At 42.0% G+C, this 19520-nt stretch overlaps 2 protein-coding genes across 2 annotated transcripts in view; both read left to right on the top strand.

The window, feature by feature from the left end:
• Positions 1–9834, top strand: part of LOC130358170 (gastrula zinc finger protein XlCGF26.1-like) — a 39482-nt gene extending 29648 nt beyond the window's left edge. The window contains exon 7 of the mRNA XM_056561028.1: positions 8200–9834. Within this exon, the coding sequence (XP_056417003.1) occupies positions 8200–9500 (1301 nt within the window). The 3' untranslated portion in view covers positions 9501–9834. The remainder of the gene's footprint in view (positions 1–8199) is intronic.
• A 1558-nt stretch (positions 9835–11392) lies between these two features.
• On the top strand, positions 11393–12982 carry LOC130358461 (mucin-19-like). The gene is made up of 4 exons (XM_056561749.1): positions 11393–11546; positions 11592–11666; positions 11697–11846; positions 11967–12982. The coding sequence occupies exons 1-4, from the start codon at positions 11393–11395 to the stop codon at positions 12980–12982; spliced, it is 1395 nt and encodes a 464-aa protein (XP_056417724.1).
• Positions 12983–19520: the final 6538 nt, after the last annotated feature.

The following is a 19520-nucleotide window of genomic DNA, read 5'->3' as shown; positions in this document are numbered from 1 at the left end:
TATCAGATCCTCTTATATCTTAGCTGGGTCTTATCAGATCCTCTTATATCTTAGCTGGGTCTTATCAGATCCTGTTATATCTTAGCTAGGTCTTATCAGATCCTGTTATATCTTAGCTGGGTCTTATCAGATCCTGTTATATCTTAGCTGGGTCTTATCAGATCCTCTTATATCTTAGCTGGGTCTTATCAGATCCCTCTTATATCTTAGCTGGGTCTTATCAGATCCTGTTATATCTTAGCTGGGTCTTATCAGATCCTCTTATATCTTAGCTGGGTCTTATCAGATCCTCTTATATCTTAGCTGGGTCTTATCAGATCCTCTTATATCTTAGCTGGGTCTTATCAGATCCTGTTATATCTTAGCTAGGTCTTATCAGATCCTGTTATATCTTAGCTAGGTCTTATCAGATCCTGTTATATCTTAGCTGGGTCTTATCAGATCCCTCTTATATCTTAGCTGGTCTTATCAGATCCTGTTATATCTTAGCTGGGTCTTATCAGATCCTGTTATATCTTAGCTGGGTCTTATCAGATCCTCTTATATCTTAGCTGGGTCTTATCAGATCCTCTTATATCTTAGCTGGGTCTTATCAGATTCTGTTATATCTTAGCTGTGTCTTATCAGATTCTGTTATATCTTAGCTGGGTCTTATCAGATCCTGTTATATCTTAGCTGGGTCTTATCAGATCCTCTTATATCTTAGCTGGGTCTTATCAGATCCTCTTATATCTTAGCTGGGTCTTATCAGATTCTGTTATATCTTAGCTGGGTCTTATCAGATCCTGTTATATCTTAGCTGGGTCTTATCAGATCCTCTTATATCTTAGCTGGTCTTATCAGATCCTGTTATATCTTAGCTGGGTCTTATCATATCCCTCTTATATCTTAGCTGGTCTTATCAAATCCTGTTATATCTTAGCTGGGTCATATCAGATCCTGTTATATCTTAGCTGGGTCTTATCAGATCCTGTTATATCTTAGCTGGGTCTTATCAGATCCTCTTATATCTTAGCTGGGTCTTATCAGATCCTGTTATATCTTAGCTGGGTCTTATCAGATCCCTCTTATATCTTAGCTGGGTCTTATCAGATCCCTGTTATATCTTAGCTGGGTCTTATCAGATCCTCTTATATCTTAGCTGGGTCTTATCAGATCCTGTTATATCTTAGCTGGGTCTTATCAGATCCTGTTATATCTTAGCTGGGTCTTATCAGATCCTCTTATATCTTAGCTGGGTCTTATCAGATCCTGTTATATCTTAGCTGGGTCTTATCAGATCCTGTTATATCTTAGCTGGGTCTTATCAGATCCTCTTATATCTTAGCTGGGTCTTATCAGATCCTCTTATATCTTAGCTGGGTCTTATCAGATCCTGTTATATCTTAGCTGGGTCTTATCAGATCCTGTTATATCTTAGCTGGGTCTTATCAGATCCTCTTATATCTTAGCTGGGTCTTATCAGATCCTCTTATATCTTAGCTGGGTCTTATCAGATTCTGTTATATCTTAGCTGGGTCTTATCAGATCCTGTTATATCTTAGCTGGGTCTTATCAGATCCTCTTATATCTTAGCTGGTCTTATCAGATCCTGTTATATCTTAGCTGGGTCTTATCATATCCCTCTTATATCTTAGCTGGTCTTATCAAATCCTGTTATATCTTAGCTGGGTCATATCAGATCCTGTTATATCTTAGCTGGGTCTTATCAGATCCTCTTATATCTTAGCTGGGTCTTATCAGATCCTGTTATATCTTAGCTGGGTCTTATCAGATCCTGTTATATCTTAGCTGGGTCTTATCAGATCCTCTTATATCTTAGCTGGGTCTTATCAGATCCTGTTATATCTTAGCTGGGTCTTATCAGATCCCTCTTATATCTTAGCTGGGTCTTATCAGATCCCTGTTATATCTTAGCTGGGTCTTATCAGATCCTCTTATATCTTAGCTGGGTCTTATCAGATCCTGTTATATCTTAGCTGGGTCTTATCAGATCCTGTTATATCTTAGCTGGGTCTTATCAGATCCTCTTATATCTTAGCTGGGTCTTATCAGATCCTGTTATATCTTAGCTGGGTCTTATCAGATCCTGTTATATCTTAGCTGGGTCTTATCAGATCCTCTTATATCTTAGCTGGGTCTTATCAGATCCCTGTTATATCTTAGCTGAGTCTTATCAGATCCTCTTATATCTTAGCTAGGTCTTATCAGATCCTGTTATATCTTAGCTGGGTCTTATCAGATCCTCTTATATCTTAGCTGGGTCTTATCAGATCCTGTTATATCTTAGCTGGGTCTTATCAGATCCTCTTATATCTTAGCTGGGTCTTATCAGATCCTCTTATATCTTAGCTGGGTCTTATCAGATCCTCTTATATCTTAGCTGGGTCTTATCAGATCCTGTTATATCTTAGCTGGGTCTTATCAGATCCTCTTATATCTTAGCTGGGTCTTATCAGATCCCTGTTATATCTTAGCTGGGTCTTATCAGATCATGTTATATCTTAGCTGGGTCTTATCAGATCATGTTATATCTTCGCTGGGTCTTATCAGATCCTGTTATATCTTAGCTGGGTCTTATCAGATCCTGTTATATCTTAGTTGGGTCTTATCAGATCATGTTATATCTTCGCTGGGTCTTATCAGATCCTGTTATATCTTAGCTGGGTCTTATCAGATCCTCTTATATCTTAGCTGGGTCTTATCAGATCCTGTTATATCTTAGTTGGGTCTTATCAGATCCTGTTATATCTTAGCTGGGTCTTATCAGATCCTGTTATATCTTAGTTGGGTCTTATCAGATCCTGTTATATCTTAGATGGGTCTTATCAGATCCTGTTATATCTTAGCTGGGTCTTATCAGATCCTCTTATATCTTAGCTGGGTCTTATCAGATCCTCTTATATCTTAGCTGGGTCTTATCAGATCCCTGTTATATCTTAGCTGCATCTTATCAGATCCTGTTATATCTTAGCTGGGTCTTATCAGATCCTGTTATATCTTAGCTGGGTCTTATCATATCCCTCTTATATCTTAGCTGGTCTTATCAAATCCTGTTATATCTTAGCTGGGTCATATCAGATCCTGTTATATCTTAGCTGGGTCTTATCAGATCCTCTTATATCTTAGCTGGGTCTTATCAGATCCTGTTATATCTTAGCTGGGTCTTATCAGATCCTGTTATATCTTAGCTGGGTCTTATCAGATCCTCTTATATCTTAGCTGGGTCTTATCAGATCCTGTTATATCTTAGCTGGGTCTTATCAGATCCTGTTATATCTTAGCTGGGTCTTATCAGATCCTGTTATATCTTAGCTGGATCTTATCAGATCCTGTTATATCTTAGCTGGGTCTTATCAGATCCTGTTATATCTTAGCTGGGTCTTATCAGATCCTCTTATATCTTAGCTGGGTCTTATCAGATCCCTCTTATATCTTAGCTGGGTCTTATCAGATCCTCTTATATCTTAGCTGGGTCTTATCAGATCATCTTATATCTTAGCTGGGTCTTATCAGATCCTGTTATATCTTAGCTGGGTCTTATCAGATCATCTTATATCTTAGCTGGGTCTTATCAGATCCTGTTATATCTTAGCTGGGTCTTATCAGATCCCTCTTATATCTTAGCTGGTCTTATCAGATCCCTCTTATATCTTAGCTGGGTCTTATCAGATCCCTGTTATATCTTAGCTGGGTCTTATCAGATCCTCTTATATCTTAGCTGGGTCTTATCAGATCCTGTTATATCTTAGCTGGGTCTTATCAGATCCCTCTTATATCTTAGCTGAGTCTTATCAGATCCTGTTATATCTTAGCTGGGTCTTATCAGATCCCTCTTATATCTTAGCTGGGTCTTATCAGATCCCTCTTATATCTTAGCTGGGTCTTATCAGATCCCTGTTATATCTTAGCTGGGTCTTATCAGATCCTCTTATATCTTAGCTGGGTCTTATCAGATCCTGTTATATCTTAGCTGGGTCTTATCAGATCCTGTTATATCTTCGCTGGGTCTTATCAGATCCTCTTATATCTTAGCTGGGTCTTATCAGATCCTTTTATATCTTAGCTGGGTCTTATCAGATCCTGTTATATCTTAGCTGGGTCTTATCAGATCCTCTTATATCTTAGCTGGGTCTTATCAGATCCTTTTATATCTTAGCTGAGTCTTATCAGATCCTCTTATATCTTAGCTAGGTCTTATCAGATCCTGTTATATCTTAGCTGGGTCTTATCAGATCCTGTTATATCTTAGCTGGTCTTATCAGATCCCTCTTATATCTTAGCTGGGTCTTATCAGATCCCTGTTATATCTTAGCTGGTCTTATCAGATCCCTCTTATATCTTAGCTGGGTCTTATCAGATCCCTGTTATATCTTAGCTGGGTCTTATCAGATCCTCTTATATCTTAGCTGGGTCTTATCAGATCCTTTTATATCTTAGTTGGGTCTTATCAGATCCTGTTATATCTTAGCTGGGTCTTATCAGATCCCTGTTATATCTTAGCTGCGTCTTATCAGATCCTCTTATATCTTAGCTGGGTCTTATCAGATCCTGTTATATCTTAGCTGGGTCTTATCAGATCCTCTTATATCTTAGCTGGGTCTTATCAGATCCTCTTATATCTTAGCTGGGTCTTATCAGATCCTGTTATATCTTAGCTGGGTCTTATCAGATCCTGTTATATCTTAGCTGGGTCTTATCAGATCATGTTATATCTTCGCTGGGTCTTATCAGATCCTCTTATATCTTAGCTGGGTCTTATCAGATCCTGTTATATCTTAGTTGGGTCTTATCAGATCCTGTTATATCTTAGCTGGGTCTTATCAGATCCTGTTATATCTTAGCTGGGTCTTATCAGATCCTGTTATATCTTAGATGGGTCTTATCAGATCCTGTTATATCTTAGCTGGGTCTTATCAGATCCTGTTATATCTTAGCTGGGTCTTATCAGATCCTGTTATATCTTAGCTGGGTCTTATCAGATCCCTGTTATATCTTAGATGGGTCTTATCAGATCCTGTTATATCTTAGCTGGGTCTTATCAGATCCTGTTATATCTTAGATGGGTCTTATCAGATCCTGTTATATCTTAGCTGGGTCTTATCAGATCCCTGTTATATCTTAGCTGGGTCTTATCAGATCCCTGTTATATCTTAGCTGCATCTTATCAGATCCTGTTATATCTTAGCTGGGTCTTATCAGATCCTCTTATATCTTAGCTGGGTCTTATCAGATCCTGTTATATCTTAGCTGGGTCTTATCAGATCCTGTTATATCTTAGCTGGGTCTTATCAGATCCTGTTATATCTTAGCTGGGTCTTATCAGATCCTCTTATATCTTAGCTGGGTCTTATCAGATCCTCTTATATCTTAGCTGGGTCTTATCAGATCCTGTTATATCTTAGCTGGGTCTTATCAGATCCTGTTATATCTTAGCTGGGTCTTATCAGATCCTGTTATATCTTAGCTGGGTCTTATCAGATCCTCTTATATCTTAGCTGGGTCTTATCAGATCCTCTTATATCTTAGCTGGTCTTATCAGATCCTGTTATATCTTAGCTGGGTCTTATCAGATCCCTGTTATATCTTAGCTGGGTCTTATCAGATCCCTGTTATATCTTAGCTGGGTCTTATCAGATCCTCTTATATCTTAGCTGGGTCTTATCAGATCCTGTTATATCTTAGCTGGGTCTTATCAGATCCTGTTATATCTTAGCTGGGTCTTATCAGATCCTGTTATATCTTAGCTGGGTCTTATCAGATCCTCTTATATCTTAGCTGGGTCTTATCAGATCCCTCTTATATCTTAGCTGGGTCTTATCAGATCCTCTTATATCTTAGCTGGGTCTTATCAGATCATCTTATATCTTAGCTGGGTCTTATCAGATCCTGTTATATCTTAGCTGGGTCTTATCAGATCATCTTATATCTTAGCTGGGTCTTATCAGATCCTGTTATATCTTAGCTGGGTCTTATCAGATCCCTCTTATATCTTAGCTGGTCTTATCAGATCCCTCTTATATCTTAGCTGGGTCTTATCAGATCCCTGTTATATCTTAGCTGGGTCTTATCAGATCCTCTTATATCTTAGCTGGGTCTTATCAGATCCTGTTATATCTTAGCTGGGTCTTATCAGATCCTGTTATATCTTCGCTGGGTCTTATCAGATCCTCTTATATCTTAGCTGGGTCTTATCAGATCCTTTTATATCTTAGCTGAGTCTTATCAGATCCTCTTATATCTTAGCTAGGTCTTATCAGATCCTGTTATATCTTAGCTGGGTCTTATCAGATCCTCTTATATCTTAGCTGGGTCTTATCAGATCCTTTTATATCTTAGCTGGGTCTTATCAGATCCTCTTATATCTTAGCTGGGTCTTATCAGATCCCTGTTATATCTTAGCTGGGTCTTATCAGATCCTTTTATATCTTAGTTGGGTCTTATCAGATCCTGTTATATCTTAGCTGGGTCTTATCAGATCCCTGTTATATCTTAGCTGCGTCTTATCAGATCCTCTTATATCTTAGCTGGGTCTTATCAGATCCTGTTATATCTTAGCTGGGTCTTATCAGATCCTCTTATATCTTAGCTGGGTCTTATCAGATCCTCTTATATCTTAGCTGGGTCTTATCAGATCCTGTTATATCTTAGCTGGGTCTTATCAGATCCTGTTATATCTTAGCTGGGTCTTATCAGATCATGTTATATCTTCGCTGGGTCTTATCAGATCCTCTTATATCTTAGCTGGGTCTTATCAGATCCTGTTATATCTTAGTTGGGTCTTATCAGATCCTGTTATATCTTAGCTGGGTCTTATCAGATCCTGTTATATCTTAGCTGGGTCTTATCAGATCCTGTTATATCTTAGATGGGTCTTATCAGATCCTGTTATATCTTAGCTGGGTCTTATCAGATCCTGTTATATCTTAGCTGGGTCTTATCAGATCCTCTTATATCTTAGCTGGGTCTTATCAGATCCTCTTATATCTTAGCTGGGTCTTATCAGATCCCTGTTATATCTTAGCTGCATCTTATCAGATCCTGTTATATCTTAGCTGGGTCTTATCAGATCCTCTTATATCTTAGCTGGGTCTTATCAGATCCTGTTATATCTTAGCTGGGTCTTATCAGATCCTGTTATATCTTAGCTGGGTCTTATCAGATCCTGTTATATCTTAGCTGGGTCTTATCAGATCCTCTTATATCTTAGCTGGGTCTTATCAGATCCTCTTATATCTTAGCTGGGTCTTATCAGATCCTCTTATATCTTAGCTGGGTCTTATCAGATCCTCTTATATCTTAGCTGGGTCTTATCAGATCCTCTTATATCTTAGCTGGGTCTTATCAGATCCCTGTTATATCTTAGCTGCATCTTATCAGATCCTGTTATATCTTAGCTGGGTCTTATCAGATCCTCTTATATCTTAGCTGGGTCTTATCAGATCCTGTTATATCTTAGCTGGGTCTTATCAGATCCTGTTATATCTTAGCTGGGTCTTATCAGATCCTCTTATATCTTAGCTGGGTCTTATCAGATCCTCTTATATCTTAGCTGGGTCTTATCAGATCCTCTTATATCTTAGCTGGGTCTTATCAGATCCTGTTATATCTTAGCTGGGTCTTATCAGATCCTGTTATATCTTAGCTGGGTCTTATCAGATCCTCTTATATCTTAGCTGGGTCTTATCAGATCCTCTTATATCTTAGCTGGTCTTATCAGATCCTGTTATATCTTAGCTGGTCTTATCAGATCCTGGTATATCTTAGCTGGGTCTTATCAGATCCTCTTATATCTTAGCTGGGTCTTATCAGATCCTGTTATATCTTAGCTGGGTCTTATCAGATCCTGTTATATCTTAGCTGGGTCTTATCAGATCCTCTTATATCTTAGCTTTGTCATGTGACTATACACACCTTACTGTATGTTGGGAGGGTTGTTTTATGGCCATTAGTCAGACTCTACACAGGTTTCCCCAGGTACATCTAGACATTTCTATCTCTAATACAAAGCATTATATGTCTGGAATCACATGTGGTTTAAAAGGAGATTGGTGACATATATAGACAGGAGTCCCTGCTGGATGCACCAGAAACTCTCTATGGGTTATTTTTGCCAATAATGCATATTTCTCGACTCTGTGTTTTGTTTTGTTTTTTTTGTTTTTTATATAAAACTAAATCAAAATTTTATTCAAACAGAAAAGGGAAACGTCATGTTATCTATAAATTATAAAGAAGAAGATGGAGAGATCATGGAGCGCTCCTCAGGAGAAGATGGAGAGATCATGGAGCGCTACTCAGGTGAAGACCTCCTTACCCCTAAAGTCCATCCAGATCTATCTTATAATAATCCCCCTGATCATCACCAACCACACATTGTTACCTCAAGGACAGATGAGAAAGGTGGGAAAAGGTATCAATGTGATGAATGTGGGAAAGAGTTTACACACAGCTCATCTCTTTGCAAACACAAAAGGAGCCACACAGGAGAGAAGCCGTATTCATGTTTACTGTGTTGGAAACGTTTTACACGTAAATCCGGTCTTAATCAACATAAAAGAAGACACACAGGGGAAAAGTTGTATTCCTGTTCAGAATGTGGGAAATGTTTTACAGATAAATCAAATCTTGTTAAACATGAGAGAATTCACACAGGAGAAAAGCCATTCTCATGTTCAGAGTGTGGGAAATGTTTTACAAATAAATCGCATCTTGTTATGCATGAGAGAATTCACACAGGAGAGAAGCCGTATTCATGTTCAGAATGTGGAAAATGTTTTACCGATAAATCACATCTTGTTACACATGTGCGAATTCACACAGGAGAGAAGCCGTATTCATGTTCAGAATGTGGAAAATGTTTCATTACTAGAGCTAAACTTAAGAATCATCAGAGAATTCACACTGGAGAGATACCATTTCCATGTTCTAAATGTGGCATTTTTTTAAAAAATAAATCAAGCCTTGTTATACATGAGAGAATTCATGCAGGAAATAATCTGCACACATGTTCCCTTTGTGGGAAAGGTTTTACAAAAAAATATAATCTTGTTAAACATGAGCGAAGGCACACAGGAGAGAAACCACATTCATGTTCAGAATGTGAGAAATGTTTTATCACTAAAGACAAACTTGCGGATCATCAAAGAATTCACACAGGAGAGAAACCATTTACATGTTCAGAATGTGGTAAATGTTTTACAAAAAAATATAATCTGGTTATACATGAGAAAAGGCACAAAGGAGAAAAGACATTTCCATGTTCTGAATGTGAGAAATATTTTATTTCTAGAGACAAACTTAGGGATCATCAGAGAATCCACACAGGAGTTAAACCATATTCATGTTCAGTATGCGGGAAATGTTTTACAAAGAAAAAACATCTTGTTGTACATGAAAGCAGTCATACAGAAGAGCATCCATATTCATGGTCAGAAAGCGGGGAAGGTTGTTTTCCTGAAGGCGATCAGAGTATTCACACAGAAGAGAAGTCGACCTGATGTTCTAAGAGTATCAGAAGTTTTTTTAAGGAAACTCAGAGAAATCACAGAGAGACAAAACCAGATTCATGTTTGGAATGTGGGAAATGCTATAGGACCCAATAAGATTTTTACCCCTTGTGTTTTTCACAGACAGTTATAACATTATCACAAGGTGATGTATTTTGGGTGGAATCAGCCTGATTGTGACAAAATGTTCTCTCGGAATCATCTCCATGGTCCTCACCTCTTACTGTATTCATCACCTAGGAGAGTCAGGATACCCATGTACATTTTTATTGTAATAATATTTAATTTTGTATTTGTTTGTTAATAAAAATTCCCAGATCTTGTACTTGGCCTTATAGTGGTTTTTGTTATTTCTCAGACGTGCACTCTGCCCATCGATGGTTTTTTTACCCTCTTGTAATGCGTCTTCTTTCACTGCTAGGAAGACTAAATAATGCACCAGCGCAATAATGTGCAGATAACGCCTGGAATGTGAAGGGCTGCTGTTCTCCCTGCGCCATTTGGGCAAACTACATGCCGATCTACATCTCCTTCCAGAGACAAATATAGGATAATCTGATCATTTTAGACTTTTGGCAGCATTTATGGGTCTTCTTGGTGTTAGTCTTGGTACATACACATTTGCCTCATGTGTTACAGCTGCACAAGGGCGATGATGAAGGATGCCGGCTTTATTTGGTCTTTTCCACATGAAAGATGTCGGCACAACACTAGCAGCATTTCTTGCTTGTGTCAGATCAGTTACTTATCACCCGCACCACTCTCCTCCATTGATGTCATCACCTTCTTGTCTCCTTGATACAGTCCTCAGGTCAGATCATGGGTCCTATCACCACGGGTCCTATCACCACAGGTCCTATCATCACGGGTTCCGTCATCATGGGTCCTATCATCATGGGTCTTACCACCATGGTCCTGTCATCATGGGTCCTGTTATCATGGGTCCTATCATAATGTGTCCTATCATAATGTGTCCTGTCATCAAGGGTCTGATCATCATGGGTCCTATCATCATGGGTCCTGTCATCATGGGTCCTGTCATCATGGGTCCTATCATCATGTGTCCTATCATAATGTGTCCTGTCATCAAGGGTCTGATCATCATGGGTCCTGTCATCATGGGTCCTATCATCACTTGTCCTGTCATCATGGGTCTTACCATCATGGGTCCTATTATCATGGGTCCTATTATCATGGGTCCTGTCATCATGGGTCCTATCATCATAGGTCTGATCATCATGATTTTAACTTTATAGATATGAAATCTCGCCAGAGTATGATGTATAAGTAGCGCTGGTGGGTTTATTCACATTAGGCTTGAGAAAGGGAGAGATCCTGAAACGTCGCCTGGTTTCCCCACCTCCGGGTGAGCAGTCATCCACTGTTCGGAAAAGAAGGCAGGAGACACGGCCAGCATGGACATTATTGCACGGAGCTCCGGCTGGAGTTTGAAGTAATGCCGTAGACCTCATCAGCGACGAGCACTGGGTGAATATTATGTGTTCTATCACACTATGTCCGTAAAATAAGTTTTTGTATGGAAACATGCGGCTAAAGTAAAGTGGTTTGTTGGAGAACACTGAATCTATGGTGTGAAGTGCATTTTTTGTATGGGACTATGTTGTGCTGAGAAACCGTGGAGACTCAGGTGCACGACACCACACCCAGGTGCTGATTACACCCTCTATCTTATTTATATTGAATATCTGATCATCACGGGTCCTGTCATCATGGGTCCTATCGTCACTTGTCCTGTCATCATGGGTCCAGTCATCACGGGTTCCAATCATCATGGGTCCTATCATCACTTGTCCTGTCATCATGGGTCCAGTCATCACGGGTTCCAATCATCATGGGTCCTGTCATCATGGGTTCCAATCATCATGGGTCCTGTCATCATGGGTCCTGTCATCATGGGTCTGATTATCACAGGTCCTATCATCATGGGTCCTATCATCATGGGTCTGATTATCACAGGTCCTATCATCATGGGTCCTGTCATCACGGGTCCTATCATCATGGGTCCTCTCATCATGGGTCTGATCATCATGGGTCCTGTCATCATGGGTCTGATTATCACAGGTCCTATCATCATGGGTCCTATCATCATGGGTCCTGTCATCACGGGTCCTATCATCATGGGTCCTCTAATCATGGGTCTGATCATCATAGGTCTGATTATCACAGGTCCTATCATCATGGGTCCTATCATCACGGGTCCTATAATCATGGGTCCTCTCATCATGGGTCCTCTCATCATGGGTCTGATTATCACAGGTCCTATCATCATGGGTCCTATCATCACGGGTCCTATAATCATGGGTCCTCTCATCATGGGTCCTGTCACCATGGGTCTGATCATCATGGGTCCTGTCATCATGGGTCCTGTCATCACGGGTCCTATAATCATGGGTCCTCTCATCATGGGTCCTGTCATCATGGGTCTGATTATCACAGGTCCTATCATCATGGGTCCTATCATCACGGGTCCTATCATCACGGGTCCTATCATCACGGGTCCAGTCATCATGGGTCCTGTCATCATGGGTCCTCTCATCATGGGTCCTGTCATCATGGGTCTGATTATCACAGGTCCTATCATCATGGGTCCTATCATCATGGGTCCTATCATCATGGGTCTGATCATCATGGGTCTGTTCATCATGGGTCCTGTCATCATGGGTCCTGTCATCATGGGTCCTGTCATCATGGGTCCTATCATCATGGGTCCTCTCATCATGGGTCCTCTCATCATGGGTCTGATTATCACAGGTTCTATCATCATGGGTCCTATCATCATGGGTCCTGTCATCACGGGTCCTATCATCATGGGTCCTCTAATCATGGGTCTGATCATCATGGGTCTGATTATCACAGGTCCTATCATCATGGGTCCTATCATCATGGGTCTGATTATCACAGGTCCTATCATCATGGGTCCTGTCATCACGGGTCCTATCATCATGGGTCCTCTCATCATGGGTCTGATCATCATGGGTCCTGTCATCATGGGTCTGATTATCACAGGTCCTATCATCATGGGTCCTATCATCATGGGTCCTGTCATCACGGGTCCTATCATCATGGGTCCTCTAATCATGGGTCTGATCATCATGGGTCTGATTATCACAGGTCCTATCATCATGGGTCCTGTCATCACGGGTCCTATAATCATGGGTCCTCTCATCATGGGTCCTCTCATCATGGGTCTGATTATCACAGGTCCTATCATCATGGGTCCTATCATCACGGGTCCTGTCACCATGGGTCCTATCATCATGGGTCTGATCATCATGGGTCTGATCATCATGGGTCCTGTCATCATCAGTCCTATTATCATGGGTCTGATTATCACAGGTCCTATCATCACGGGTCCTATCATCATGGGTCCTGTCATCACGGGTCCAGTTATCACAGGTCCTATCATCATGGGTCCTGTTGTTGAAATTTATTATAATGATTCTGATGGCTGATCAATATATTAATACTTTTATGCCATTGCTAATGCTGCAGAAAGATATTTGTTACCTTTAACCTATATATCAGCTTGCTATTTGCTTGTAACTAAGATGAAAACCTTGGGATAAGGCCAAAATAAGCAAGATAAAGAAGAGTTTGGAGGTGGGGACAAAACATTTGAAGAAGGATAGACTGTGCAGAAGGACAGATACATCCAGAATTTTCCGGTAGAATAGTGACCTGTGGCTAAGAAAGAAATGAATGCTTAATATGCTAATATATACAGACTCAATACTCAAATAACCAATCAAAATATAGCTTGATGATTTTGACGTGATAACTAACCTCCTCTTTTTGTCAAATGTACTTCTGTATAATAAACAGAACTCCTTGGGACAGCTCTTTAGCCAGTATGCTGAGGAGATATATACCAACTTTTTGTCTGGTGTTTATTTCTTATGTCAACACTCAGTATACAGCGGCAGTATACATTTTAAGGCCTAAACAGCAGCCAACCTTAACATTTGGTGTCAGAAGTGGGATCTGATCCCTGGACCACACTCAAGGGAAGAGCCAAGTCTGGTGGACCGACACCTTCCCGACCACCCAGGGTGACCCAGAACTGTTCAAAACTAGGAGCCTAATCTCCACAAGATGACGGTAAGTCTGCTGATTTCTTTATGAATCTGTAGCTTATCTGTGTCCTTTGGGCAGTTATGTGGGAGCCTGGGAGATGGCTTTTGTTGACCCTCTAGGACTTGCCCTTAGCGACCGGTAATCTCCCCGCTGTGTGATCTCAATTTCACAGAGGAGTTTTAGTTGCAGGTGACTGACTGCTGCTGCTTAAATCTAAGTCCACAGTTTAGCAAATCGGGAGAACTTGTGAGAGAACCAGTAACATTTTCTTTTTGCCAACCTTAACATTGAAAATGCATTTCTTAATAAGATTTCTGTTTGATTTTTGAGCTTTAAGAAATCTAATAGACATTTTCGATTCGGAAAAATGTTTTGCTTGGATTTAGATTTTTGATTTTTTTATCTACTCAATGGATACGGTCAAGGGAATGAAAAGTATCATAGATTTTGTATTTTTTTAATCTCTGGTATCTGTTGGGTGATCTGTATCCCTAATACATTTTGTGTTTCTGTACTTCTGATAGCTTTTGTGCTGTATCAGACTCTGATATCTTTTTATATTGTATCAGTCAAGTAACTTTTGTGGTTATTGTACTGCTGGTTGACTTTGTGTTGTATCTGTTATATATGTATACCGGTCATGGTTTATGACACGGTCACCATTGAATGAATAAGGGAGCACTTACATGCATGAAAAAAACATACATTTATTGTAAGCTTCTTGACATCATGGCAGACAGAATAAAACAAGAAATCTCATGTAAAAACAGTCCTTGCATAAGTAGTACAGTAGGAAGGGTAGGTTTGTGTGAGCTGGATCCATCTTGGGAAGTCCTAAGGTGGACCCCTCTGTTAGAATCATCCTTTCATCAGGCTTGGCCCCGCCTTCCTTCCTCCTTGGTTTCCTTCATTAGTCTTGCGGCACTTGTAGTGGTAGTAGTAGTAGTGATAGCCCCCCCCCCTATGGGTGTGTTTACTATGATTGAAGTGTGTCCTTTACATATGTGGGCGTGTTCATCCTAAATAAACCTGTGTCTTCTATCCATAAATATACCTATATAGCAGGGGTCCTCAAACTTTTTAAACAGGGGGCCAGTTCATGGTCCCTCAGACCGTTGGAGGGCCGGAGTAAAAAATAAATAAAAAAAAACTATCAACAAATTCCTATGCACACTGCATATATCTTATTCTGAAGTGAAGAAACAAAGCGCGAATAAATACAATATTTAAAATGAAGAACAAGTAAAGTTAAATCAACAAACTTACCAGTATTTCAATGGGAACTGGGTAGTTCCCCCCACATTAGGTGCACTATAGTTCCCCCCACATTAGGTGCACTATAGTTCCCCCCACATTAGGTGCACTATAGTTCCCCCCACATTAGGTGCAGTATAGTTCCCCCCACATTAGGTGCACTATAGTTCCCCCCACATTAGGTGCACTATAGTTCCCCCACATTAGGTGCACTATAGTTCCCCCACATTAGGTTGTAGTTCCCCCACATTAGGTGCAGTATAGTTCCCCCACATTAGGTTGTAGTTCCCCCACATTAGGTTGTAGTTCCCCCACATTAGGTGCAGTATAGTTCCCCCACATTAGGTTGTAGTTCCCCCACATTAAGTGCAGTATAGTTCCCCCACATTAGGTTGTAGTTCCCCCACATTAGGTGCAGTATAGTTCCCCCACATTAGGTTGTAGTTCCCCCACATTAGGTGCAGTATAGTTCCCCCACATTAGGTTGTAGTTCCCCCACATTAGGTGCAGTAGAGTTCCCCCACATTAGGTGCAGTATAGTCCCCCCACATTAGGTTGTAGTTCCCCCACATTAGGTGCAATATAGTCACCCCCCCCCCCCCACATTAGGCTGGCAGTATGTTTCCCCACATTAGGTGCAATATAGTCCCCCACATTAGGTGCAGTATAGTTCCCCCACATTAGGTTGTAGTTCCCCCACATTAGGTGCAGTATAGTTCCCCCACATTAGGTGCAGTATAGTTCCCCCACATTAGGTTGTAGTTCCCCCACATTAGGTGCAGTATAGTTCCCCCACATTAGGTTGTAGTTCCCCCACAGTAGGTGCAGTATAGTTCCCCCACATTAGGTTGTAGTTCCCCCACATTAGGTGCAGTATAGTTCCCCCACATTAGGTGCAGTATAGTCCCCCACATTAGGTTGTAGTTCCCCCACATTAGGTGCAATATAGTCCCCCACATTAGGTGCAATATAGTCCCCCACATTAGGCGAAATATAGTCCCCCACATTAGGCTGGCAGTATAGTTCCCCACATTAGGTGCAATATAGTCCCCCACATTAGGCTGGCAGTATAGTCCCCCCACATTAGGTGCAATATAGTCCCCCCCATTAGGCTAGCAGTATAGTTCCCCCACATTAGGTGCAATATATTCCCCCACATTAGGCTGGAAGTATAGTCCCCCACATTAGGTGCAATATAGTCCCCCACATTAGGCTGGAAGTATAGTTCCCCCACATTAGGTGCAGTATAGTCCCCCCTCATTAGGTGCAATATAGTCCCCACATTAGGCTGGCAGTATGTTCCCCCACATTAGGTGCAATATAGTCCCCCACATTAGGCTGGCAGCATAGTTCCCCCACATTAGGTGCAATATAGTCCCCCACATTAGGCTGGCAGTATAGTCCCCCCACATTAGGTGCAATATAGTCCCCCCACATTAGGCTGGCAGTATGTTCTCCCTCATTAGGTGCAATATAGTCCCCCACATTAGGCTGGCAGTATGTTCCCCCACATTAGGTGCAATATAGCCCCCCACATTAGGTGCAATATAGTCCCCCACATTAGGCTGGCAGTATATTCCCCCACATTAGGTGCAATATAGTCCCCCACATTAGGCTGGCAGTATGTTCCCCCACATTAGGTGCAATATAGCCCCCCACATTAGGCTGGCAGTATGTTCCCCCACATTAGGTGCAATATAGTCCCCCACATTAGGCTGGCAGTATGTTCCCCCAGATTAGGCTGGCAGTATAGTCCCCCACATTAGGCTGGCAGTATGTTCCCCCACATTAGGCTGGCAGTATAGTCCCCCACATTAGGCTTGCAGTATGTTCCCCCACATTAGGTGCAGTATGTTCCCCCACATTAGGTGCAGTATGTTCCCCCACATTAGGTGCAATATAGTCCCCCAAATTACATTGGCAGTATGTCCCCCCACAGGCATACAGCCTCCAGCCATGGCTGGAGGCTGTATGCCTGTGTACTGCCCCATTTCAGTGTTCCGACCACCGCTCCGGCCATAGCAGGACCGGAGGATCGGTGGTCAGAACACCGAAGGGACGCGCCGCTGGTAAACACTTACCTCCAGCGCACGTCCTTGCTTCTTCTCTGCTTCTCCGCTCCGTTGCCATGGGGGCACGCATGGGACGTCAGTGACGTCGCTGCGTGTGCCTGTTCCCGGCGGTCCCCGTGTTTTTAAAGTAAACGCGGGCCGCAGGGACTTAACAGATGCATCCTTGTGTTCCGAAAGCATCTTTCGGAACACAGGGATGTCCTGAGTCAAAAACACCTGGCGGGCCGGGTAAATGCGCTCCGCGGGCCGCATGTGGCCCGCGGGCCGTAGTTTGAGGACCCCTGCTATATAGTATATATCTCCTCCTAGTGGGTTGGCTTGAATATATCTTTAACTTATGGGTGTATACATTATGTAATGGCTACATTGTTATCTGATTGGATACTGCTACACTAACATATATGGTACTTCTGCAGTTTCAACATTGACTACGTGACTATTCTCCAAATAGTATATACTGAAATATCTCTGGCTCAGCAATTCTATCTAAAGGTTTCAGCTGGCTTTCCTAAATGTCAAGTGTCAGCCATCTTGGATTGTATAACCTAATACAATTACCCTGCATGAGTTACAATGTATATTAAAAATACATAATATTTTACATTTCCCCCTGTTTTGAGTTTTTGATACTCAAAATAAAGTTTTTTCATAAATAAATTAGACAACCTCCAATAAAATATATCATTATGGAATATTACGTGTAAGTAAACTAATCAATTCATGACATTTAGGCTAGGTTTCCACTTGGTTTTTTTTTTGTACACCTAAAAAAACGCCAGAAAAGCTGCCAGAGGTTTTTCCTGAGTTTTACAATACAAGAAATATAGGTCACTACTGTGGTAGATGTAACAATACATTGTCTAATCCCTCAACACTGAGGTTATAATGGAGACATTCACCAGTATATCCTTATATGAAGGACACACCAGAGCCCGCACACCAACGCCAGTATATCCTTATATGAAGGACACACCAGAGCCCGCACACCAACGCCAGTATATCCTTATATGAAGGACACACCAGACCCCGCACACCAACGCCAGTATATCCTTATATGAAGGACACATCAGAGCCCGCACACCAACGCCAGTATATCCTTATATGAAGGACACACCAGAGCCCGCACACCAACGCCAGTATATCCTTATATGAAGGACACACCAGAGCCCGCACACCAACGCCAGTATATCCTTATATGAAGGACACACCAGAGCCCGCACACCAACGCCAGTATATCCTTATATGAAGGACACACCAGAGCCCGCACACCAACGCCAGTATATCCTTATATGAAGGACACACCAGAGCCCGCACACCAACGCCAGTATATCCTTATATGAAGGACACACCAGAGCCCGCACACCAACGCCAGTATATCCTTATATGAAGGACACACCAGAGCCCGCACACCAACGCCAGTATATCCTTATATGAAGGACACACCAGAGCCCGCACACCAACGCCAGTATATCCTTATATGAAGGACACACCAGAGCCCGCACACCAACGCCAGTATATCCTTATATGAAGGACACACCAGAGCCCGCACACCAACGCCAGTATATCCTTATATGAAGGACACACCAGAGCCCGCACCCCAACGCCAGTATATCCTTATATGAAGGACACACCAGAGCCCGCACCCCAACGCCAGTATATCCTTATATGAAGGACACACCAGAGCCCGCACACCAACGCCAGTATATCCTTATATGAAGGACACACCAGAGCCCGCACACCAACGCCAGTATATCCTTATATGAAGGACACACCAGAGCCCGCACACCAACGCCAGTATATCCTTATATGAAGGACACACCAGAGCCCGCACACCAACGCCAGTATATCCTTATATGAAGGACACACCAGAGCCCGCACACCAACGCCAGTATATCCTTATATGGAGGACACACCAGAGCCCGCACACCAACGCCAGTATATCCTTATATGAAGGACACACCAGAGCCCGCACACCAACGCCAGTATATCCTTATATGAAGGACACACCAGAGCCCGCACACCAACGCCAGTATATCCTTATATGAAGGACACACCAGAGCCCGCACACCAACGCCAGTATATCCTTATATGAAGGACACACCAGAGCCCGCACACCAACGCCAGTATATCCTTATATGAAGGACACACCAGAGCCCGCACACCAACGCCAGTATATCCTTATATGAAGGACACACCAGAGCCCGCACACCAACGCCAGTATATCCTTATATGAAGGACACACCAGAGCCCGCACACCAACGCCAGTATATCCTTATATGAAGGACACACCAGAGCCCGCACACCAACGCCAGTATATCCTTATATGAAGGACACACCAGAGCCCGCACACCAACGCCAGTATATCCTTATATGAAGGACACACCAGAGCCCGCACACCAACGCCAGTATATCCTTATATGAAGGACACACCAGAGCCCGCACACCAACGCCAGTATATCCTTATATGAAGGACACACCAGAGCCCGCACACCAACGCCAGTATATCCTTATATGAAGGACACACCAGAGCCCGCACACCAACGCCAGTATATCCTTATATGAAGGACACCACTCAGAGCCCGCACACCAA

This window comes from Hyla sarda, chromosome 2 (assembly GCF_029499605.1).
Source record: "Hyla sarda isolate aHylSar1 chromosome 2, aHylSar1.hap1, whole genome shotgun sequence".
NCBI classification, from domain to species: Eukaryota; Metazoa; Chordata; class Amphibia; order Anura; family Hylidae; genus Hyla; species Hyla sarda.
Note: the sequence above shows the minus strand (reverse complement) of the source record. Positions and strands in the feature narration are given on the sequence as shown.